Source organism: Sturnus vulgaris, chromosome 1 (genome assembly GCF_052056855.1).
Source record: "Sturnus vulgaris isolate bStuVul1 chromosome 1, bStuVul1.hap1, whole genome shotgun sequence".
NCBI lineage: Eukaryota > Metazoa > Chordata > Aves > Passeriformes > Sturnidae > Sturnus > Sturnus vulgaris.
The window spans coordinates 44,948,123-44,973,584 of NC_142243.1; the positions used below are offsets into that span (position 1 = coordinate 44,948,123).

Sequence of the window (25,462 nt, forward strand, 5' to 3'; positions counted from 1 at the left end):
GGTCCCTGCCCTGTGCTGCCTGTGTCATGTTCTGGCTGACCTGAACCACCTACCCCCACGGATGGCATTGAATTCTGGCAGCCAGAAATGCTCCCTGACATGCTTTCCTGGTGTAGACATAGCTCTCCTGTCCTCCAAAGGCAGTGTGTCTTTGTCTGGCTGTAGTGGGCAGATTCTGTCTTCACTAATTCAAAAAGGAAAGTGTTGCTAGCACAATTTTGGCCAGAGCTGTGGAGTTTCTTGCAACTTTACTTTGAAGGAACTCGGTGGCAGATCTCTCACTGATTTCAGTCAAAATAGGATCCAAACACGGTGTTGCAGATAAGCCTTCTTCTAGGATAAAGTGAATTTAGACTTTAAACCACTGGTCAGAGGCATTACTGATTTTTCTGTACCTATTTTTAAGCTTAATTTCATAGAGAAATTAGGCTACTGTGACCTGATTGTCACAGTCCCACTAACTTTTGAACCTGTTGGCCAGTTTCAACTCACCATCCACCTAGGATTAAATTTCTGCCTGCATATAGACAGACAGGCATCACTCCCAGAAAAGGAGTGTCGCATCCCTGAGAATCATCAGGGCATAGAGGCACACAGAGCACCCAGCATGATGATGCTTCTGCCACAGCTTTGAGATGTTTAGATATCAACAAACCTCAAGACAAAAATCTGAAAGAAATCTGACTTTTCCTGCTCTTAGTGCTTACAGTTGTTGCTACTGGTACTGCCCAGCTTTTTAGGCTTATGCAGTGCTGAACTTGGGTGACAAAGAAACATCTATACAGTGAAGTGCTTAGGAGTTGGATACCACTCCAGAAAACTGAAAAAACAGTACCATATTTGAAAGTCTTGGTATCTGAGATATTTACATCAAAAAACAATGCACATTCATATAGTAGAAACTTAGTAATTGACAGTTGTCATCAAATATTTTGATTCAGAAACATCTGCGTTTCTGACTTCTTAAGTATTTAAGATTTGAGTGCCTTGCAGTAAGTCTTTGGTATCTACCTGTTCATGTTCAAGTCATAAGAAGAAATGAGTCCTTTGTGTCCCCAAGCCAGGAAAAATTGCTAGTTTCACTGCTGCTTTTTCTGTCTTAAAACAGAAGTCTGCACAGTGGGAGTTTAGTTATTGAGTTGATTTTCACAAAAGATTTCATTTTATTTGTTGCTGTGCTTTGAAGTAGCTGCCGGAGAACAGCACAAGATCTGCACAGACAAATGGATGAAGAATACAATTTAGATTATAATTACTCATATGAAAACCCTAATGAAACCAACGTCTGTGAAATGGGTGACTATTTCACATTTAATATCTATCTCACTGCTGTTCTCTACAGTCTGGTATTTTTTCTCAGTCTGCTAGGAAACACTTTGGTGTTATGGATCCTATTGAAATATGAAAACCTTACATCTTTAACAAACATCTTCATCATGAATCTCTGTATCTCTGATTTAGTCTTCTCCTGCATGCTGCCTTTTTGGGTAGTGGACCAGTCCTTTGGATGGATTTTTGGTGAGTTCCTTTGCAAAGCATCAAATACTGTTTTCTCCATTGGCTACTACAGCGGTGTTTTCTTTTTGACTCTCATGACTATCCTGAGGTACTTGTTTGTAGTGAACCCCCTTTCAACTCTGAGATCCCAGACACGGTGCTGCGGTGTTTTGGTGTCCTTGGCTGTTTGGACTGTTAGCATACTAATTGTGGTTCCTGAGGTGATTCACACCACAGTGCAAGAAGACTCGGAGGAGCACAGGTTCTGTGATTATGCCGATGGGAATTGGAAAAAGATAGACATTTATGTGAGAAATGTACTCTTCCTGATTTCCTTTGGAGTCATAGTATTCTGTTACTTCAAGATACTCATAATCCTGCTTAGAGCAAGATCTCGCAGAAAGCACAGAACTGTGAGACTCATCCTCATTATTGTGGTGGCTTTTTTCCTGTGCTGGGCACCCTACAACATCCTGAGCTTTCTGACTACTCTTCCATCACCTACCTGTCAGTATGCAAAGGACTCCAACCTTGCCTTTCACATCAGCCGTAAAATTGCTTTCTCCCACTGCTGCCTCAACCCTGTGCTCTGTGTATTTGTTGGAGTCAAGTTCAAGAAGCATTTGGCACGGTTATGCAGTCTGTGTTTACACTGCAGCAATGGTCAAGCCTCCAGCCCGAGGACCTGCTATGAAGGCAAATTCCAGCATGAAGGGACATCCTTCTACTGAAGCAAGACCTAACTATTAGGACTAATCCTGAATGAACTTTCAGATTTTGCAGGCCATGGATAGCCTCTAATTCTTAGAGGCACTTCCCTGAGAAAAATACACAAATTTACTCTTTGCAAGCATGCTGTGTATGGAAAATAGCAAAATGTATTTGCAGTGGGATGAAGAGATGAGAATGCCGAGAAATTACTTCACTGGCCTGAAAATCTTAAGCTCACAGTTTTTTGCACAATGAGATGGATCTTCTCTCATTTGTACTCTCTTTTGAAAAGGAAAAAAAAATTTCCTTTGGGCAGTCAAACATCAGGTTTTAACATAAAAGTTGTTGCCTATCTCTTACCTGACTTAAAATACTTGGATTGTATACAGCAATGGACACATAGGTATTTTTGCAAATTGTAATGCTTTTCAGTGTTTATCAGTTTACTCACTGGTCTTTTTTTGTGGGGGGTGATGTTTCTGGATTAACTGTCGTGACAACAGCTACAAGACCTCATAGTTTCTGAAGTTCTCTGGGCAAATGTTTTTTCATCTTTCGGCAGATAAATATATATACAACTAGCTTTGTGTAAAAGTAGTCTTTTGGGTCTGAAATGGAAACTTTGGGAGAGCCCTAGAAGGAACATAAGCTTTTAACAGATAGTTCATTAGGATATCAGTTTTCCTTCTGTTACTGTTCTTTGCCACAGGATCTTCCAGTCTTTGAATATCATTTCAGATGATAGCAGCAGATCAACAGCTCATCTCCTGAGCAGGGTGGGAGCATATTTGCCTCTAATTGCTTTTTCCTTCCTTTTTCTCCCTTTGCCATGGTGCTGAGAACACTTATACTTTATAGTGCAAGAACAAATGGCTTTTTAAATAGCAGGGTAAAAATGGCTTGCTTTATTTGTAACATTGATGTTTGGGTGCCTATTTTTTTTTTAAGATAAAACTGATACCCTTCTTCAGTCTAGCTCAATAGGTATCTTTTCCCCAGGCAGTGTAACTGTGCATATTCCAGTGTAGCTGAATTACAAAGTCCCTGGAAAGCAAAATATTTAATTTCACAGCATTTATATAGAGAGCCAAGGTAGTTCTGCAGTGGCACCAAGCAATGGTTTAGCAATGTTTCTAAGCAACAATTTGGCTTTTTGTGCATCTGTCTTAAAATGTCTATACTGTTTCCACACTATTGTATTTGATCTATAAAGATTATCTGGAGAAGACAACAGATTCTTCACAGCTGCTGTGTAGTTTACAAAAAGCAGAAACTCAGATAGGCCCACAATACAATATCCTATTTCTGATTATACCCAGAAGCAAGAATACCTAAGGAAAAGTGTAAGAATGGGGTGAGCATATATGACATAGATCCGTAGAGTCTTCCTAGGGTTTGCCTATAATTTCTAGTTTGTGCTTTGGTTTAGTTGCCAGAACAAAGTGTTCATATCATGTCCCTTATCATCAGATGCACGTTTCTGAACAAATCAGTCCTGGTATCTCACTTACTACAGTTACTGCCTAAAATGTAAAAAATTTAAAAGGAGTGTCAGTAATCCTGCAGGATTCTAATACACTTGTGTTCAGACAAACCATGGAAAGACAAAAGTTGTCAATTTTTCTGGTTGTGACGGAGACCAGCCTTTCTTTGGCTATTGCTTCCTGACAAGAAACATTTGAAATGAATGTGGCTTCAAAAGACTTTGGGCTGGGGACTGAATACTGTCAATTATTGAAGAGATAACTAATTGAAGAACAAATTCATGCTATTTCTTCTATTCTGGTAAGCCAGGACCACCTCACTGGTATCAGCAAATCTCCACAAGAGGAAAAATACGGTGACCATGAGTACCAAGAAGGTCTTATGCACCTACATAATTTCAACAAGCTGTCATTCAACTCATTGTCCTAGAGCCACATGACTGTGAAATCTTTACTGTTCATATATTTAACATCTGTCTAAAACAAAGTGGAGAGTTATAATAGAAGCACAAAGACTGAAATGATCCTGCTCTGGGCAGTTTTTAGGATGTTATTTAAATCTGCTTGTAGCTTCAGCATATTTTGCTACAGTGTATTTGAATATATAAAAAGAATTCTTGATATTACCCAACTGTATTACTGCCATAACCAAACTAACTCAGAATGTAGACATGCTTCCTTCTGATATAATGAAGTCGTACTGTTGCCATGAATTCTCTGCCTTCTGATGCTTTGATGTTTATACCTTCCTTCAACAGTTCCCATGCTCTCTCTGGTAAACAAGAATAGTTTACATTCCTCAGTGTGAGGAAGAGAGTGTCTGACAGATAAGTGATGAGACCAGTGAAGTTAGGAGGTCTTATCATCATTGTCCAATCTGTGTTCATTATTAGATGTCTTTATAGACAAGTCATGTAAATAAAGTACTCCTTTCCCGTTCACCTAACCTGGTGTGAGGAGCCTCTCCTTTTCCCCTCTCGTGTGGATGCGACACAGCGCCTACATCGTACTAATAAGCATTCATAAATTCAATGGATTCTACCTGTGACTATTGTTCTCAGCCTCTGATAACCACCTATTAAGGTATTTTCAACTGAAGAAGTAATTGTGAATTTTCATAGGTTTATTTAGCATGGAAGAGACTTCTGGAGGTGATCCACTGCTCCATGCTGCTCACAGAAGTTTTATCTCCTGGTCAAGGTCACTCAGGGCTTTATTTGGTCAAACTGATAATCTGCAAGAACAGGGACTCCACAACTCCTTCAAGTCCTTGTTGCAATGCTTAATAACTCTTATGGCGGATGTTTTTGTTTCTACACAAACAAAATTTCTTTTGTTGCAACCTGGTGACGCTGCTTTTTCCTTGCTTTCTCCGTGTCTTCACATTAGAGAATGGAAAAGAGGCATCAGATCTCCCCTAAACCTTGTTTCTTCCTGGGGCTAAACATATTCCAGCCAAGTCAGTGTCCTCACATGTCATGTGCTCCAACTCCCTGCCCATCTCCATGATCCTCCATAGGGCTGACTTCAGTCAATGTCTCTTCCTCATCTTGGTGGCCCCAGAACTGTATATGCTACTGCAGATGTGACCACAAGAATGTCAGGCAGAGGGGAATAAAGGTTTCCCTCAGCCTGATGGCAGCACAGGCCCATAAACAGTTAGTCCTCCCTGCTGCAAGGGCATATGCCTGTGCTGTGTTCAACTTTTTGTCCACTCGAAATCTTTTCTGGCAAAGCTGACCTCTAACCGCACATTTAAGGAAACACTCTGTTTCCAGTAAAATCAATTAGAATTTTGCTTCTGATCATAATTAGAGCAAGAATCAGACTCATAAACATGTGCAATTTTGGCAAAGCACAGCCTGTACTTCTTAACTGCCAGAAGTGTTTTCACTGAGAGTCAGGAAACCTTCATATTCTCAATGTTTTGAAATACTGATTTTATTGAAATAATAATTAAAAAAAATCTATTTTATCTTCTCCTATGGTTACTCTGTAGCTGAAAATGCTCCTTCCTTATCCAGAGAAGGAAAATACTACGGACAGAGAAAAGTGTGAGGAGTGGAATACTCTCTCCATATTCAGGAACTGGTCAGGTAACAAAACTAAAACATTTGTTTCATTCCTCCAAACAACGCTGCTTTCTTCCAACGAAGAGAAGCAAAGAGAGTATGCTCTTTATCCCTGTGCCACCCATGTAGATGTATATAAAAGACTCTGTTTCATTTAAACTGCACAGTCCAGAACCTATGTCTCAGCTCTTTCACATCGTTGTTGGTACAGCTGAACCACCACCAAACCAGATAAAATTTTTCCACACGGGAGTGAAATGCAGCCAGTTCAGATTAGTGATAGTTCCTAAAACTGATGTGCTCTGGTGGAAGCCAGTCTCAGAAGATGACCTGATACTCAGCAGAATATTCTTCCAAGCTCCTCAGCCACTCTGTCTAAAATGCCATATTTGCTTCTAGATGTTTTCCAGAGCTTTGCTGGTTCTTTTTATGTTGCCTAGTCCCAGCTTTATACCTACTGACAATTATTTGTCCACCTATTCAAAACAGAATGCAAGCAAATGCAAAAAGTGCTTCCAAAGCTTTCTCCCCACAGTTACAGAAGGTTTCTGATGATGAACAGCAGCCTGTTGTTCAGCCTAGCTACAATGGTATGTTAATCCACTGAGGGTGACCAGGGAAACTAGGAGTTAGCTACCCTCATAAAATACCTCAAGCGCTAGTGGAAGCAAAGCCTTCCGGTCATTATATAACATCAATTAACTCTTGCAAAAAATTTAAAGAAAACATGTAGCACATATAACAATAACGTCAGATGGATGGAAGGAACACATTCTATGAACCATAGACACCATACCCAGAGACCATAACGAAATACTCATCTACTATGCACAGGAGACCACTGAGCAGCAATTTAGTTCTTTTAGTTGATTGAGTTGGCTACCTCTATCACACAGTGAAAAGATTTTTCCCAGAAAAGGATTTCCTTTTGGTGGGATGACTGATATTGCCTTTCCTGGCTAGTTAAATTGAAAATAATTTCCATCTAGCCCACCATGGTTTATGAAGAAGTTAATCAATAAATTTTATCAGAGTAAACACGCAGGAAAGCAGCATGCATGCAGCAGACATTGCGGGTTTTTTTTCTAGTGCAGCTTCCAAAAAGGAAAGATCTAACATCTTCTACTACTAAGAAATTAGGAAATATGGAAAATTCTAAGGAAGTGTTGGTCAGCTATGGACTGAGTAGGAAAAAGCCTGTCTTTCTCTGAAGAAATTGATATGTACATAAACAGGCAATAATTCAATAATTTGCATCAATAGTTAAATATTTCTGAATATAGCTTGCTACTACATAATTAAAAAGAACAATCCATTCTAATTAATTATTTTTGAGTGAAAAGTAGAATTCCACACAGACTTTTTGAAAATTTGTAAAATAAAATCCATTGCAGTGAAATTATATGGGATTTGATTTACCATTATGTCTGATGACCATGAGATTACTTTTGGAAGACACCCAGTTGCCTAGAGATGAATGGAAAACAAACCCTCATTTTCAGCAGATGCTCATGGCACTGCTGCATGATTCAGCAAAGAGTGCCAAGAAAAGTAAGCCCGAAGGTTGCTTCCAAGCATCCCACTGCATTTCACAAGTCATGTGCCTGCAACATGTGTAGCCCTATAACCTGCATTTCTGAGGGCACTAAAATGCTTTTGAGCTATTCAAAAAACATACATTAGATGAAGATGAATCACCAAAACTTAAGGTCATTTAGTCATTCTTATGTGTGAAGGATGATGGAGACATGTCATTGACCACGTACTACACATATTTTCTCAAGACTCTTGAAAATTTGATGCTTTGATCTTCAGCTTAAGATGATGTTTGTGATGCTAACAAAGTCATAAGTATTATGCCGAGAACTGATGACAAACTGCTTGCTCACGAGTTTTATTTAAAATCGTTTCTTTACCACAGCAATGTGGAAAAAAAAGCAAAGGAAATTTCTCAAGTTTGCACTTCAAGTGCAAAACAAGCATAGCCTATTTCAGGCACTGAGAAAGCAATGTCCTTTCAGAGAATAATAAGCATTATGGCAGGGATAAAAATCTGAAAAGAGGAAACAGCCTACTTGTAGAAGGGGCCTGGTGCTAGGAGTGTTAGGCACCCTGTGCCCCTGTACCCCCCACATCCTGTCACGGAATGCAACCTCTTGTTCCAGTTTCACACCTGCTTTCTCCAATTCCCTTACTTTTACGTGGACATGTTAATCTCTCCCCTATGTCTTTGACAGAACCAATTAGGTTGGAAAACACCTCTGAGATTGAGTCCAAGCCATGACCAAATAAACACCACTGTGCCAACCAGACCATGGCACTGAGTGCCATGTCCAGTCATTCTTTAAACACCTCCAGGGATGGTGACTCCACCACCCCGTTGGGCAGCCCATTCCAGTGTTTAATCACCTTTTCTGTGAAGAAATTCTTCCTAATGTCCAACCTAAACCTCCCCTGGCACTGTTTGAGACTATATCCTCTCATCCCTTCAGCTTAGCGATGAGGATTTTCCATTGATCAACTGGCAGGAGCAGAGAAGGGAAATCTGCTACATACTGGATTTATCATGCCTGACTTCCACATTTGCCTCAGTTGTCTGTGCAAAGAGCTTGATGAACTGATGTGTAAATGAGAAAGAAAAAAAAAAGAAAGAAAACTCCCTCCTATAAAATAGTCCTAGACGCAACAGTCAGTACTATATTAAAAAGTATTAAAACAAACAACAAAAATTTATTAATTTTTTTTTCAGTGGTGCCCAGCAACAGGCCAAGGAGCAATGGCCGTAAGCCAAAGTACAAACAGGGAAGTTTCACCTCAGCGTGAGGAAAAGCGTTACATTAAGGGAGGCAGAGCACTGAACAGGCTGTCCAGGGAGGCCGTGGAGTCTCCCCCTCTGGAGACATTCCAAACCCACCTGGACGCGTTCCCGTGTCACCTGCTCGAGATGACCCTGCCTTGGCAGAGGGGGTGCATCAGGCGTCTCCAGAGTCCAGTCCAAGCGACATTGCGTGAGGACACAACAGACACCAGCCTCCCCGAAAGGAAACCACCCCAACGCTTTCAGCTGTAGCCGAAAGTGGCGATTTCTCGCCCAAAGCCGCTTCGAACCCCTCAGCTTTCCCTGAGGCGCTCTGTCCCCACCACCTCCGGGCCGCCCTGGCCGGCAGCCGCACACCGCCCCGGGCGTGGGGCGGCCCCTCCGCGGCCTCACGGGAGTTGTAGTCGGGCGGGGAGCGGCGGAGCCTCACCCTGGGCCGCCTCTGCGCGACATGGCGGCGGCGGCGGCGGCGGCGGCGGCGGCGGCCGCGCAGGTACTGAGCGACCCCTCCCGCACACCCCCGGGGGAGCGCGGCGGGGCCGGGGCCGGGGGCGGGGAGGCGGCGGGCGGAGGGAGCTGACGGGGAGAGGGGGAAGTGACTTCGGCGGCTTCCACTTGTTGCCTCGCCGAGCTCGACTTCGAGGGGAGGAGCCCCGGCGGGGAGAGAGTTGCCGGGCGCGTTAGGGGGTGCCCGGGTTGGCTTATCGGTGGGATGAGCGCGGGCATGGCAGGGGCACATCAGCCCGGGGTGGGCTGCATGCTGGCTGTCATCGCCTGGGAGCCCCCCGAACGGGGGGTCCCCTTCCCTCAGGGCCACTAGACCCAGTCCTCTGAAGTGTCTTCATGTCCCCTGGTGAGCGCTGACTTCAGGCCGACATCAACACTGCCCTCTGGTCTCTGCCCTCCTGCAGCTACAGGGGGAGCCGAGTCACCCTGCTGGAAACCAAACACCCTCCCGTGTCCGTGCCCTCACCCCGCTGTAAAGTGCTGACAGGCAAATATTTGCCGCGGCCCTAATCCCACTTTGCCCTTGTGTCGGCAAATCTCCGGCGGATGGATAGGGACAGAGTTTTGCTGGCACACGGAGCGGCCGGGGCTGTCTCCAGAACAGATGCCGGGTTTGCAACCGGCCCTCCTCCGCCGGCTTATGTTGATCTTGGTAATCCAGAGTGACCGAGGAGAAGGAAAAAACCCAAGGTTTTAGTGAAATGGTTGTCTGCCGCCTTTGGACACTGGGTTCCACGCGGGTGCTGCGGCGGTGAGTCGGGCTGTGGAGGGGTTGTGCCGTGTTCTGGAAGCTAGTGAATCCCCTGCTGCTGCAGCTGCCCGGGCACAGGGCCCCGTTTTCTGTCCGGGTCACTGCATCCAGCCCGCTGCTGATTTTTGCGAGGTTGGTTTGGCACACAGAGTTGGTCAGCTACAGACTTCGCTCTCGTGGTTCTGCCTGTCATTTGAAACTAAGCTTCAAGCTTTAAATTTCAAGTAGAAACAGAAGAAGAAGTACCAGGCCTTTGTCTCTTTAATGCTGAAGAGCAGAAGTGGATTCTTTTATCCAGCTCTGACTTCGTATGCTCATGAAGGCAAGCTAGGATGAAACTTTCAGGGTAAAACATGTTCTCTGTCTTGTCAGTAACATGGCAATGAGTTCTCTCTTACTGCCATGCCGTAGTGTGTTTTATGTTTCCCAGATTTTATGGTGTTCAAGGCAGTTTCTTGGAGTCTTCCAATGATCCTTGTGGGAGTGCTTGGATTTAAAAAATGTTATAGACGTTACAAATAGTGTTTCCCAACATTTACATTTAGGAGACTGCACTGCTGTTAAAAGATTGTATCTTAAGATACTGTGGTGCAAAACAACTAATAGTCAGTTTTGCTCTGCTTGTTGTAGTATACGTATGTATATCTGTAGTACATATATTTGACAGCATTTGTTATAAACCTGGTTTCACTGCTACTTCTCAAGAACCTGTTAGTTATGGAGCCTGATTTTCATAAAGAAGTCTCTTACATACACCATTTGATAACAGTGAAAGAGTGTATTATGTTTGCAGTCCCTCTCTCCACTGCTAGAGGGTTACATAAAAGGAATAGGAATTTGTCCTAACATCCTGGAGGCTAGGTTCCTTTAAGACTTGTTTGGTAGGTGATCAAGACCTAAAAAAACAACCAGGGAGAGAAAACTAGTCAAGATGTAGTCTGTAATATTGCAGAAATTATGCAGTAGACCCAAGGAAAAGTAATGCTGAAACTTTTTAAAGCCAGATTGTTATTTGTTTTTCTTAGTTGAGCACATTTAAAAATTAACAATTATTTATTTGTCAGATAAACACCAAACTCTTCTACTATTCTTTACGTGGTTTTGAGATTATTAAACTTAAGAGTACTGTAAGAGCCCTAAGTGTTTTTATTGTTACACATAATTATTTTAATATATTTATTTATCTATTTGTATTACTGTGTGTTTATTCATTTGGTTTTGCTGATGTGAGGACACTTTAGCAGCTTGTGTCTCGTCTAGCTTGTATTTTGATGTAGTAATTTCATTTTGTCTATGGAGAGGTGGCTGTTTGTGTCAAAAAATTCTCTAATAGTAATAATTTAAAATTCTTTGCCCAAGTGTATTCTGAAGAACATTTTACCAGTTTGTAACACTGGTGGAAAGAGTAGAACTTTTTATGCAAAGTGCCTGAATCTCAGTGCAAGTACAGGACCTTGACCTGTATGCCCTTTCTTTGGTTTAATACTTTTGCCCATGTTGGTATTCTGTGTTGGTTGGTGGTATAGTGACCTCAGCAGATATTTACAAACAGTTAACCCCTAAATGAATCCTGCTGGGAAGAAGGATGAAGACAGGAAGCTACAAGCCAGTTTATGTTTCAAAAGTGAACTGGTTGGATCAGGATATCGTAAATAACTGGGCTCATGCCAAGCCTGCGTCATCTGTGAGCCAGTCTCCTCTCAGCCACCCAGCATGGCAGTCTCACACAGGCCTCTCCTCCAAGTGCTTATAAATCTTCAGGATTTGTAACTCTGAAATTTCACCTTCCCCCCCAAAATGGTGACCTTCACTGGAAAACTCACAAGAGAAAAGGGAGAGAGGAAATACTCCATGCTTCCTGCTACAGAGGGAGGACAACAAGAATTCTTTCTGTTGACTCTGGGCAGCATGACTCACTCAGTGGCCTGTCAGTTTGGGTTGTCTCAGCATGGTTTTTGCTTGCCTCGCCCTCTGTTTGGTCTATATGTGTGTGGTCAAAACCTGTAATTTTCAGTGTTGCATGTTGGTATTTCACTGGGAACTGCATATAGGCCAGGAGTTATTCTGGGGAGCTGCTGGCTGGAGGGAGAACACATGAGGTGCTACAAGTGGGCAAGACTCAACACCGATCTGCCAGACTTCCCAAAACCATTAGCTGGAGGAAACCTTTTCAAGTACTCCTGAAACCTCAGCTTGGAGGGACAGTGTGCAACGGTAGGAGGTAAAAAGTGCTGCTAAGGAAAGGTTCCATTTAAAGCCAGGATGTAATGGTTGTTGCTTTTAACTATCCTGAAGTCTCAGATATGGCTGAGATACTTTAGTCAGGCCAAGCTTGCTGGGGAAGTCAACAAGGCTCAGAGATCAGTTTTGGAGACCTGAAAAATATGAGATTTTTTGATGTCTCCAAGATTGTACGAGGAGTGAGTTGAGTGCCATGAATCGCCAAATGCTCCTCTGCAGCTGGAAGTCGTCTGGTGTTTTTTGTAGGTGTCTGTATGGTGGTCCTCAGAGAAGCACCTGAGTGTCATATGCCTGGCTTGATGAATGTGTAAGACATTTAAATAGTTGTATGACTTGTAGAAAGAAAGAGCAGATTTTGTGGCAGGAAGGGACACAGGGAGAATTGTTTGGGAGAATGAGAGCATGAAGCGGGGAAAAACCTTTTCACTTTTGAATGAATTCTATCTTTTCAGCTCACCATACAGGCATTGAGACATCAGCGGTACCTTCTTCCAGGGGGAGTGGAATAGGATGGGAGCAGCCATGAAGAACCAAGTCTCTGGGAGAGTTATGGTTGGGTTAATTGGTAGATGTTAGTAAACAAGGTGGCATTTCTGACGTGTCCTAAGGGAAAAGGGCAGACAAGTTTGTTAAAAGTGATACTTGTAAAATTCCTGTTATCAGAAGAGAGCTCTTCTCTTTGTAAACTGACTGCTTCCTCGAACAGGGAAGTTCTGTCATCATGAGATAGGGCTGAGACAAGGTTGTCTTTGTGAGATATGTACTAGCTCATCCCTGTGGTGTTGTTTGCAGAAAGCAGTCATTTGAGTTCATGTTGTTCAACAGTTATTGATGTGAAGGAATATCAGAGACAAAACACTATTCTCCAAGTCAGGAATCTGTGTCCCTGGTCTCATGTGTCTGTCCTGTTTGGCAAAGTACAGTGTAAGGTTTTAAAAGGTTTCAAGCCAGGTGTTAGAGTGGAGATCCAGTTCGGTAGGTGCAGCATTAAAAAAATTTGTTAGGGTGCCAGTTTTGTCACTCAAGGTTAAAAATTAACTCTGTCTCATGGAGTTTTTATTGTGCCACTGTATACTCTTGTCTGTTGCCTAGTTTTGATCTTTTTTTACGAAGAAGTTGTAAATATAAGGAATAAGGGTGGAAGGTAGGTCAGTTGTCCATAGAATAAGGAAGATTGCACAAAAAAACTTTTAAAACTATACTGATTCTTTTGTGGCAGTTTCTTCTGTCGAGTTAGGGCTACAAGCAGTATTTTATGAATGTTATTAGTTTGTGTTCTTATGCTGTAAAATGCAAATATTCCTAGAGTACAAGAGCCTTCGCACATAAGGCTTTACTGTAAGGAGTCCTTAACTAGAAAAATACTCATTCTCTGCCAAGTATTTGTGAAATGTGAATGTTTTTATGCACTTCATCTAGTTACCCTCTTCCGCTATGTTATGATACTCTGAGAATTGTTTTTCTGGACATGTGTTTTCTGTGAGGTGTCTTTTATTGTGAATTGTTTATGTTCCCAGACCATGTTTTGTCACCGAAACGTGAAAGTTTGTTGGTGTGGAAAATGAAGGGGAATGATTAATTTAAAAAGAAAATTTCACTTCTCGGAATGGAAATCCTGGCTGTCTTTCAGGCATTGCCTGCCTTTTGCTTTTAATCCTCCTATTTAATATAGTCCAGTGTGTGTTTTTATCAGTCACGCATCTTTGTATGCAGTGTTAAAGCACAAAGGGTTGAGTTGCTCTGTAAAAGCATGTGTGTGCATGACAGAAGAATCATGGTGTCTTTTTTTATACTTCAGACCTTTACTTCCAGTAAATAGTTCTTCAGCTTTATGGATGTGCAACTCTATGTACCTGCACAGTCCAAAATGAGAAAAGCTGCAACATGGCTGCTGTGAATTTCACTGGAGCTCTATATTCGCTGCAACAACAAAGCATGAAATAGTTTCTTCAGACAATTACTGGAATGATGAAATTATTTAACAAAATCAATGCTGTTACCGTCTTGAGCCTTAGGTACTTTCTTTTCCCAGTATTTCCTTCATCTTTGCCATGAGGTTTGCATTCAGTGTCTTTTGTCAGTGTGTCTTGTAGCCAACTGGATGAGCAGGTAGGTTGTTTGGGGGTTTTTTCCCACAGTGTGCCTTGCAGTTATCAGTCAGTATGTGCTTTTATAGAATATATGTGCTCGCCTTACACAAAGGGATAATGCAGTTTAAGTTGTGACTCACAAATATAGGATTTGTCTCAGTGTGCTGGCTTGACTGCTTTGTTTCATATGGAATGTTAGAAAAGGTGTAGGATTGTGGACACCGAATAATTAAAGGTCTTGTGATACCATTTGGGGCCATGTGAAGTGCCCTCGTTTAGAACGACTAGACCAGAGTAATCATATTAACCAGAAATATTTCTGTAAGCAGTAAAAAGTAGTGGATCTTGGTTTCCAATGAATATTTTTTGTAAATCTGATTTACTGTTTATCTGAATCACACCAAGTCTGCAGTGTGAGCTCTGCTCTTACTGCACACTGAAAACGCTCTTGGGTGAGGAGTGGATTCTCTGGTATCAGGCTATAGCAGAGGTCTCACTGTAGCATTTTTAACAATGCAGAGACACTCTGCTCTTGGACCTCCCTGCTTCCTGTTTTCATCGCACATGGAGAAGTGTAATATTTTGAAGATGGCTACTTTCTGTCAAAGTTGGCTAAAATTAATCAAGTAACAGAAAAATAAAAAGCTAGCTGCTGGAGATGCAGACATGATATAGAAAATGAAGATAAATTTTATAGAATCAGATTAAATGTAGGTCATTGTAGCTACTTCACTAACCAGTTTTATTAGTCATACTTTGTTGTCTGTTTTATATGTGTCTCACTGCGCTTCAGGTATCTTTCCTTTTCCTGTATGTGAGCTATTTCCTTTCTGCTTCTTTCTTTAATCTCCAGGATCTCTGTAAAGAAGATTGCCACCCCCACGCTAGCACTTATGCCAGCAGGGAAGGCAGGAACCACCTTCAGAGATCAGCAGGCAGGGCCCAGGAGAGCGAGGAGGGACTGGTGGCATGCCCTGCCTTGCCTCCTCTGTGCCATGTCCTTAGTGTAGCTGCACTGGTGTCACTGCAGCTCAGCAGTTCTGGGCAAGTTAATGCCATCAGCCTTAGTCCAGTGCTGTTATATAAGGGCTAACAATGCATCATCTAAAAAGCTGTCAACACACAGCAGGTTAGTCGTGCCTGAGGAATGTATCATGCTGTTTTCAAAAAGCAAATATTTACAGGTGTGCATAGTAGGATAGGAAATGCTGGAGGAATAGGGAATTCTGGAGGAACTAAAGAATTCTGGGCAAAATGTTCTGTGATCAGGAAGGACTAGATCAGGTGTTTAAAGAAGCTCTTCCTATTTTGAAACCTTGGGAAACCAGTTAAGATACATTATCAGTTTTCTTCACCATGGGAAGTGAGAGCTCTGCACCTTTCTGTGGGATGAACTGTGTTTTCTAAGAGGTGTTCTCTGGAAGGACCATGCAGGGGAGAAGAGCCTTTCTCCCCATTTTGTAGAGGAGAAGGCAAGTAGAAGTTGTTGCAGCACATTTGCCCTATGCCATAGCCCAGGACAAAAGACTCTGGGAAGAGAAGGGGATAAATGCATGTCTCATCTGTGGGAGCTGATGCAAGGAACGGAGAAGCTGTGAGGCCTTGCTCCAGGTATTGAGGAAAGAGGCGACAAGGAGTGGGTAGAGGAGTGGGCTGTGCAGTTTCATGCCTCCAGCTGAGTTGTGGTTTCTTTTCAGGGTTATCTCATTCTACCTAGGAGATCCAGACAGGAATAAAGATGTGTATCTTGGGCTGCTTTAGCACAGCAAGATCAACCGACTGGGAGCACAGAGCCTTCTCTTACCCTATGCCACTGAGCTGTTGTGCACATAGCAATCATTTATTTGTGGCTTCTGGGCATACACACTGATTTAAACAGTGCTAATGGGGCTGGAGAAACTCTGAACTGCCTTAGTCCTCTTGCAGTGAATGTCTCCTTGTGTACCCTGCTGGGAATTAGCACTTGACAAGGTGCCGTGCTGTGCCTGGCTGCCATAGGATGCCCAGTGTCCCACTCCCTGCTGGTTTTTGCAAAATAAAGGCTAGATTCCCAAATTCCTACTCTTGTAGGCTCTCTGTAGATGCCTGCAGTTGGCCTGGTCACTGTTTTCCTGGCATGCCTCTTGCAAAGCTTTTACGTCTCTGGAGCCTTGAATGGGAGCTTATTCTGGCCTTTGGGAAGCACAGGCAGGATCCCTTTGTGGGTCCTTGCTCTTTTCCCTCTTTGTGTGAGGAAAAGCAGTTTGTTTGACGACACATTTAGACTTCCATTGCCTTCATGGCACAATTTTCTCCATTAAGCTCCTTTCTGTAACAGTTGCCAAACTGATCTGATAGGGCTGATATTACTGCTCCTGCTTAGAAAAGGAAACATTGACTCACTGAGTATGTTACTCATGCTTTTTTTCAGTAGTACCCAAACTGAGCAAGTCACCGAGAAATGTGGTACTTTTTGTGGTCTCTGGGTAGCATCGAGATAGGAATCTTGGGTATGTCACATTGTTGATTTAAGGTAAAAAATCGTGTTTGGCGCCACAGGTCAGGTGGTCTGTGCTGTTCTGGTCTTCTGTCCCTGAAGCAACCGGTTGTGGTGGGGATTTTGCAGGCCAAGGCCTTTCCCCAGGCAGCACATGGTCCACTTGACACTTCTGTCATAACATAACAACTAACATCAAAACATGGAAATGGAAATGAGCATGTAACAAAGCACAGGTATGCAGAGAAACACACGAGTAAGCCTAGTTTTAGCCTTTATGCCTAATGGGCTTCTGTCTCTTTGGCTTTGTTAATGTTTGCTTTGTTTCAAAAAGAAAATAATACAAGATCACATCGGGATCACTTCCTAGCAGTGCCTTAATATACAGGGTAGGAAGGATGATCTGTTTGATTAATTCAGACACTTACTTCAGTCCTGCCAATTTAACTCTTTTGGAAGGGAAAGAATGGAAAAGAGAAAGGAGATATAATAATGTGACCTAATCACATTAGATTCAAAAGTTTGTAAGATTTTAATTACAATTTAATTTCACTGTAGTTTAGCTTGAATTATAACAAAAGCACTAATGTGTGACGGCAATTTTTCTAAAGATTCAGTACTTTGGGTATTGTCTTTGCTTGAAACTTTGGCTGTACCTCTGCAGACAGAATTCTGTACAACTTTTGAACAGGATGCTTAGTAAGTTCCCTTTGTAGTTTCTGTGTGACTTTTTTCTTTGAATGATCATTCCCAGATTAGCCTTGGAAAGATTGCATCCCCAGGCATGGTTGTTTCAGTAAAGTGTTTGAGGCTTTTAATTAATTTTACCATAAGAAAGATTTTCTCTGAGTGCCAAGTATAACTCATCCTAAGCAAAGTATGTTGATCCAGCCAGGGATGCTGTAACAGAGCTTAAAATAAAGTGGCGTCATCTTACATGTATAGGGAACAGTGGGTTCTGAGAAGGGGTTGAGAAAATCACACTCCAGTACTAAAGATTTTGATAGCTTTTGCCCATTAAATATATGTTCTGGTGTCAGAGAGTCAAGCATGCATCATTTTTGACTTCTTGGCCCATGCCTACTCTGTATCTTTGAAGTCTTTCTGAAATGGAAAAGTTGTCTTATCTTTCTGCTTTACAGCCTGTAGGGAAGATCTGGCAGAGGGTTTGGGGAGGGAAAATCACGTGTCATTGGAACCTCCCTCAGAGTCACAAGGTAGATTGAGTGAAATGCCAGCCAGAGCTGAGCTGTACTACCAACTGTGTTGTAACTCCAGCTGGAGAAAATTGCTCTCTGAGGTTTGCTTAGTAGTTTTGAAAGATACAACTGAAGAAATAACTGAAATGGAAAGCGATAACTAGAAGGAAATATTAAGGAGATTCCTGGAAAAGGGTTGGCCTTGGAATTCATTACTCAACAGGATCTAAAATGCCGAAGCACCTCTCTTCTACTCTTTTGAGCTGATAAAGACTTTCATTTTATTTTTGACTTTTGCAATTGCAGGTGTCAGAGAGAAAAATAATCAGCATCAACCCAATGGTCGCCAAGGATATGAACTCTGCTGTTTTTATCTAGATGGATGAAAAGGTTAACAGCCCAGAAGGGGAGTTCCTTTTGTTTCCAAGATGGCAGCAACTAGTGGTGAAAGCCAGCTGCAGCGGATTATCAGAGACCTGCAAGGTAGAGTGAGTGCCATGCTGACAGATATGTTCTGGAGCTGGATTGCATCCTCCAGGATTTAGATAACAAAGAGTAGGAGTTGTGTTTTCAATTGTGTAACTCTTTGCTGCAGCATTGTAGCAACATAATTCAAGATGTGCAGTGTGACTGATTTTTTTGTGAGACAAGTGCTGTACATTCTGCAGGATCCTGAATTCTTAAATCCTGTAAATTTAAACATACAAGACAAGACATAAGTTTTACAATTTGAAGAGAGGTGTGTGTGAGGTGTGCATTGTGATCTGGTACTTCATTGGCATGCACAGAGCTGTGCTGCTACAAGTGTTCATGTGAAATAAGGAGAAAGGGCCTAAAACTCAGCCTTCCTTAATGGGAAGCTGGTGTGGAGTTGTTGCTAATGTAGGAAGGGAAGAAACCAAACCTGGCTGGGAAAGGAGACCTAGAGGAAGGGTGCTGGAGAATTACACCTGCTGTTCTCACTGCAGTGGAACGTGTCTTCCACTAGAAGTAGCCAACCTCATTTTCAAAAGTTTCTGTTGCAGGCAGAATTCTATCAAAATCCATAACAGATTTTCTGTTCTCTTTCTGTCCTAATCAGCTGCCTATACCAAGATTCTGATATTTTTCCTTCAAATTTTTATTAAATAAAAGGTATATGCACCAAAGCTGAAAATCTAACAGAATAACAGAATAAAGGAGATCTGTGTGACTACTAACAAGAAGAAATTTAATTTGCAAAGGGTTATTGAGTGGGACTGGGAGTTAAAGCTCACTCAGTCACCTGAAATAAGTGTAAGACCAAGGGGAAAGCAAGCTCAAAATCACTAATTTCTGATGCTGTGAAGTACATCCTTTTGGGGCTGGAGTGTCCAGGAGGGCAATTGAGTGTATTTTGACTTGAGATTTCCTCACCCGCTCTGGGTGTATGTCTCAGGGAAGAGGAGTTGCTGTATGCTTATTTTTTATGCAAATTATTCTTTCATTTGTGTTTGTAACCAGCACAAACTGAACCTTCCTGAATAAAGCATGGAGAAGATAAATGTGCTGACTGAACGACTGTTCTCGTGTTACTGATCCCCTTTAGCAGATTACACGCTTTGTCCTTTCTAATCAGAATTCTGTTTGTCCTGTGGCAGTACCTTAATGTGCACATGAGACAGCAAAAAGTTATTTCTCTTCCCTCTGCTGAGGTAGCAATTGGCAATTTTCTGTTAGCAGGTTTTGCTAAGTGTCAGAAGTGCTAGGTGTGTATTTAAGAAGAAATAATCCATACAACAGATTGACACAGTTTGAACTCCTGTTTTCTTATAGGTGGTCTCAAATTGCAAGCTTATCAGTCATGGATTTTGTACGACATTTCAGCTAAAAGAAAATAAGTCCAAATGCAGAGTGCACATGAAGAAAGCATTTTCGTTGTTTATGAATTCAGTGCTATATGTTCTTTGCATTAGTTAACTATATTGGTGTCTTGTTTTAAAGATGCAGTGACTGAATTAAGTAAAGAATTTAAAGAAGGAGGTGAACCGATCACAGATGATAGTGTCAACTTGCAGAAATTCTCCTACAAGCTTGAGTACCTTTTACAGGTAAAAAGTGATTTGTGTCATTTGTAATCCACCAGCAAAGCTCGGCTTTATTTTCTCTTGCTGACTCTTCAGTACGTGGGGTTCAACTCAAATAATTATAAATACCCAGTTGAATCTCTCTTTCTGTTTAATTTTGGTGTGTGTAATAAGAGGACTAAAATATGTGCTGCCTATTGTACTTACTTCAGGTGAAAATAAATGTAATCTAAGTGCGGTGCTGGAAGTTTGAGGAATGTAAGGCATTTCTTTTTTGATCTGAAAGATCTGAACTTCATTTTAAAGATATATCTTGCTAAATTACCCTTAAAAATGTGGTAATGATATCTTGACATTTTAATGCAAAATAAATACTGGATGTGAGTAATTTATAGAATTTTCAGCAATTTTGGTTTGGAAAATGTTTTTTTGTTGTATGGAAGGCTTAAGGCAAAAGGCTGATTTTTAATCTGAAGTTCTGCTTTTTGTCCGCCCTTAAACCTTAAGTAAAAGAGGACGCTGCTGGGCAAACAAATTCAGTTTGTATAGTGTGGTGTCCACATATACTGTAATCATGTTACTGATTGCAACAAACACTAATTTACAACAAATGCTAATCTAGCCTAAATCTAGGTAAGGGAGTTTTAATGAGATTGCAGAGCAGAAACTAAAAAATCCTTTGGAATTTTAATGGCCCAAGGTGCAGTCCGTACCGTACCCTTGATGCACTGAACCCTTGAACATGATTTAGCTAGAGTAGGTTTTTCTGGTATATACACGTGTGCTACTGCCACACTTAATTGCAGGTCTCTCAGCAACTGGTTGTTAGTGCCTTGCTCTTGAACAGCTGCTGAATCTGCTGTCAGTCTTTGTCTCAGGAGTTTTGAATGGATGTCTGTACTTTAAAGAGACCCAGAACATTATTATCTCTCGATGTCAGTTAAGTGGCTTTTGTAACTGCTGGATTGCATCAGTGCAGTGTCTCTTTCCTCTGTGAATGCATTGGCGAAAGCTAAGAGGAGTCATGAAAGCACATGCTGCTGTGAGAAGAACAGGATTCCAAGCAGCTGAATATAAGTATATTTCTGTTTAAATTTTGCTCATTGTATTTTGTTTTCCTGGTTTAAGTTTGACCAGAAAGAAAAAAGCACATTGCTGGGGAACAGAAAAGACTACTGGGATTATTTCTGCGACTGTCTGGCAAAAATCAAAGGAGCTAATGATGGAATCCGCTTTGTCAAGTCTATTACAGAAGTAAGTATATCAGATAAGAGTATGTGGTATATCAGAATATGTGGTTTATGTTTTGCCATGCTTTTCAGAGAGCAGTAGCAACAAACAAACAAAAAAAAATACGCTGCTTTTAATATACAGCAAAAAACTTAGGGATTTTTTTTTCTAATTTTCACGTAAAATATAAAAAAATGCAATATGACCTTTTACTAAGGCAGTGAATAATGTAGGATTAGAAAGCCTGATTCCTGTTTCAAAGACCACTAACACAAGTGAATGGACTGGTTTGTCTCTGGTTGTGCCCTGCCTTTTCATAAACTTAGTGCCATTTTCTCTAAAAAGAGATGAAAAATTAAGTTAAGGTAGAGCATGTCATCTTCAGCAAAACTTATGGCAGGATCTGGCTCTAAGTGTAAGGTGAAAGGTTCGCCATATTGGACTTTTCTTAAGACTTTTTTAACTGGTCCATAGAGTTGAGGAGTACTGACTGATAGCAGCAATTTAATCTTCTGTCTGAACTCTGTTCCTCTGTGTGAAAGACTAAGGATGATTGTCATTATTCTCTTGGGTAAGCAGTCAAGAACAGCATAAAAAGCCTTGTTCCTTTTAGATTTAGATTAGTAATAAAAGCTTAATCTTGTAAAAACCATGTTATATCTTCAGCTCAATGAGTGGGTGAAATAAAAGCTGTGAGAAGCTTTCTGTGTTGATCCTGTCTGAGTCTTTAGAATCGTTTGAAGAAGATTTTCCTAGTGGGTAAAAGAGGCAGTGGTATGGTGGTGCTGGCCAGCATTGTCCTGATGCTCACTTCCATTATCTGTGAGCAGTACCAACTTGCATTGGCAAGCTACTTTTTACAGCAGATTTTCCTATTCTCTTGGGAATTCTTCCTCAGCAGCTCTAGATAATGTTGTTTTGATCCATCTGAAAGAGAGCCATGGTACTGTAGCAGAGGCAGGCTCCCTACCTTTCTTTCTTCTCTTTTCAACCTTGACAGTGTTGAATTTTGATGTTCCAAGGTGAACAATCCAAGGAAGGACTCCAGTTTGTTTTACCATTGGGAAGGAAAAGAGGGGAGAGGCAAAGGAATTTGGGTTGGATGTCCCACTACAGGACAGCTGGAGAAGTAAGGACAGTAGCTGCTTCTGCTGGAAAAAATCCTTTGGCTGTAGATGGTGGCCCCTAAATTCTCAGTAGCAGAAGCCACTCATATTTCTCTGCAAAAGTGGCTGTGCTGTGGTCTTCAGCAGTCTGTAGGTATTACCTACATATTGCCACATGTAAAGACTGGACTGCTTTTTCCTTCTTCAGTACCCCTGGCTGTTAAATTGTTAGCTGATCTATTAGTATCAGAAATTACAGCTTGGAAGCAGGATATTTTCTACTTCAATTTATGTGCAGTCATAGAAATTAGCTTGTGGAAAGCATCTTTAATCTTTATTAACTTGTAGTTTAGAAATATAAACTCTTAAAAAAAAGAATCAGTGGTCTGTTTCAGGTAACTAAGCTGGCAGACTTGGACCCCGAAATTAAATGACACATGCCACAAATATATATTTGTTATTCCCCTTCATTAAAGGTAGAAATCAGCAGCAAATTTTTGAACCTGGCTGGATAGAACATAAAGGTTTCCAAATGTCCTTTATTTGCTTACTGAACAATACTAGTTGACTTTGAAACGTGGAAATGAACAAAAAGGAAAGAGTAACAGCAGTTAACTTAAAGAATGGTCAAACATTCAGCAGCATAAATGCCTTTTCTGCTCTGCTTGCAATGCTTCTAACATTAGGGTGCATAATATGCTAGAGAGGTGGACCAAGGAAGCAAATAGTACCCTGGAAATTAAGTTATCTGTTAATTAAACAGACGGCCTTATTCTTAGAGCAGTAGGTGAGCAGTGAGTTCTGGTCATTCCCCTTTCCTTTTCAAAAGGTAATTACACTGAATACACATCTTTTCAAGTCTTTACAGCCATATACCGCACCTTAGCTACAGTGTTTGTTGTCAACACTTCCTCCCTGATTTCTAGCAAGGCTCGAGCAGGAGGTGGCATGATTTGGTTTCTTAGTCAAATAGTCTTTAGGTACCTGTAGCTGCATATATGTAAATATTTTCCTTTGGTTCTCATAATGTACATTTTTTCTGGTCTCTCCATTCTGCTTACAGAAAGTATCACAATATAAATTGATTAACCAATGGGAGTAAGGATAGGATTAATTCTGTGGCTTCCAGGGTTTGGGGGTTTTTTTGAGTGTTCTTAAAATACTCACTAAATATGCCTAGTTAGGAAAAAATACTTGTATGCTTCTGTGAAGAGAGTAGGGATAGCATCTCCCTGAAGAAATGTTCAGATATCTGCAGGGTGAATGAGGGTGAAAATCAGGTGGTAAATTAAATTTGCTGTTTCTGGGATGCTTAGGGACCGTGATACTTTGCACTTCGTATCCTGTAGAATTCAAACGAAAAATGAGTCAAAAGTGTTACTTTTTTTGCTTCACATTTCATTCAGGTTGCATTTATAAGGAACATTTTTGTATGTAGTGGGTTACTGAGCTAAATGAAGAACCTATCTTCCTTCAGAGCAGAAGCCCAGTAACAGCAAAAACAGGGAAGCTGGGGGTATTGCTCTCACTTCACTACAGTGGAATATTGATCGGTGGGAAAGAAAGCTTCTGTGGCCTTTGAGCCTTCTATCACACTAACCTTTCAAGCAAAGTTTACAGTAACCTACTAACTTGTGCCTCAGCCTCTCATATTTGTCTTGTGTTCTATTATAAATCATAAATGTCCTTGCTTTGTTAGTTGGATGAGCAGTTAGGTGAGAAATTCTTTCATCACACTCCTTTTCCATTTCTAAAGTGATTGCTGACTTGGATGGAAAGAAGAAATGAAACAACTATTCAGTCTTTCACTATTTTGCAGGAAAGAAAACGGTTCAGATGTACAAATAAAGTATCAATTTTTCAAGTCAATGGCTATAAAAAAATTCAGTACTGAGCTTTGTGATCCCCCTTATGTTGATTTAACAGCTGTCTTCATAAAAAGATCTATTAATTTTGGTCATGCAGCTGTTCTTGGTCTGAAGAAAGAATTATATTTTAATCAACTTAACGGCTAAGTATTAAGAAAGGTTTTTTGCACTGTCTGGAGTTACTGTGTCCATGGGGGTGTATATTTGTATATGTGTACATCTTTGTTCTATGACTAAATCTATCCTAAAGCTCTTCCAGCTGTGGCCATATACATCTTCAGTTAACTTAAGCAGTCACTTCTGCCTTTGCTGGGCACATTGAGATTTGCCTTATATTTTGAATTGTCCTTAACATAGTCTGTGTTCAGGTACTCCATATATTAGATGATTCATTGGTCCTGTGATGCCTTTTATATTATTATAAAGTGGACAACAGCCAGCTGTAGAAACAAATTCATCATTCTGTAAAGATTCCACCCAATGACCGACTTAGGAAAAAGTGTTTCTCAGTGGCAGTTCATACTGGCTTCCTTTACAACTTTTCTTTTACAATGGCTTATTGTATTTTTGTGTTGCTTTATAGGCTGTTCTGGCCATGTCTCTACATGATCACAAATGATATTTAACTTTCTTTTCTTGTGGTTTCTCCCTTTCAGCTACGAACCTCTCTTGGAAAAGGAAGAGCATTTCTTCGTTATTCCCTGGTTCACCAAAGGCTAGCAGACACCTTGCAGCAATGTTTTATGAACACCAAAGTGACCAGGTGAATAGCAAAGTGCTTTTTAAACTAATGGATGTTTGTTCAGTGTGATCAAGCAACATCACCTAGTTGCTATTGAAAGAAATTGAAATGCTTCCAAACGTTTGGCTTAGAGAGCTGGTAATAGGATATGCAGGATCATAGACCTTTTGGCCTGAGTCACTGGTTCATACCTATCTTGGGCTTGTAAAGATTGAAGGTTATTACAGCTTAATATGTGTGGAGTGTGTTGTGCTGATGCTTCTATACGTCAGTTTCGAGGTGATTTATAAGTATTGAAGATCTTGGGTTTGATGGGCTATTTGTCATGAGAGAGGATTAATTTGGATGTGTTGCACAAAGTCCCAGAAGGTATTTGCATATATCTGTGGATAGTCACACAAAGGAACAACTTGCCCTTGGCCAAAAAATTCCAAAGGTAGTTTGTATTTGGTTGGAGGGACACTACTAGGGCTTTAAGAAAAAGCCAGCTATTTTCACGATGTATTTAACTCTGGATGCTGCTTTCTGTTCCTCATTTTTGATGTATTAAATGTGTGCTTTAGGTATTTACTGTGTGATTATCCACTGTATAACAATTATTTTGTATTGTCAGTGATTTGCCCAA

General features: G+C 41.1%; 3 protein-coding genes across 10 annotated transcripts in view; 2 read left to right on the forward strand and 1 right to left on the reverse strand.

Moving 5' to 3' along the window:
- LOC106854437 (C-C chemokine receptor type 8-like) overlaps window positions 1-8,992 on the reverse strand; it is a 40,662-nt gene extending 31,670 nt beyond the window's left edge. The window contains exon 1 of one of the 4 annotated variants that reach the window (XR_015803868.1): window positions 8,679-8,809. The gene's annotated coding sequence lies outside the window, so the exon portion shown is untranslated. Of the gene's footprint in view, window positions 1-8,678 lie in introns of all 4 variants that reach the window. The other 3 variants (XM_088165275.1, XM_014878364.2, XM_088165264.1) reach the window with 3 other exon arrangements.
- Window positions 1,139-4,511, forward strand: XCR1 (X-C motif chemokine receptor 1). Its single transcript, XM_014878406.2, has one exon. It carries the CDS (start codon window positions 1,224-1,226, stop codon window positions 2,226-2,228), a length of 1,005 nt encoding a protein of 334 aa, XP_014733892.1. The 5' UTR covers window positions 1,139-1,223; the 3' UTR covers window positions 2,229-4,511.
- FYCO1 (FYVE and coiled-coil domain autophagy adaptor 1) overlaps window positions 8,988-25,462 on the forward strand; it is a 45,651-nt gene continuing 29,176 nt past the window's right edge. For all 5 annotated transcript variants that reach the window (XM_014878401.2, XM_014878404.2, XM_088165254.1 and 2 more), the window contains exons 1-5: window positions 8,988-9,075; window positions 18,153-18,329; window positions 19,809-19,915; window positions 21,020-21,145; window positions 24,752-24,858. In XM_014878401.2, the coding sequence (XP_014733887.2) occupies window positions 18,275-18,329; window positions 19,809-19,915; window positions 21,020-21,145; window positions 24,752-24,858 (395 nt within the window). In that variant the 5' untranslated portion in view covers window positions 8,988-9,075; window positions 18,153-18,274. The remainder of the gene's footprint in view (window positions 9,076-18,152; window positions 18,330-19,808; window positions 19,916-21,019; window positions 21,146-24,751; window positions 24,859-25,462) is intronic.

Coding starts and splice junctions, on each gene's coding strand:
- XCR1 (XM_014878406.2), top strand. CDS start 1,224: ATGGATGAAGAATACAATTTAGATTATAATTACTCATATGAAAACCCT.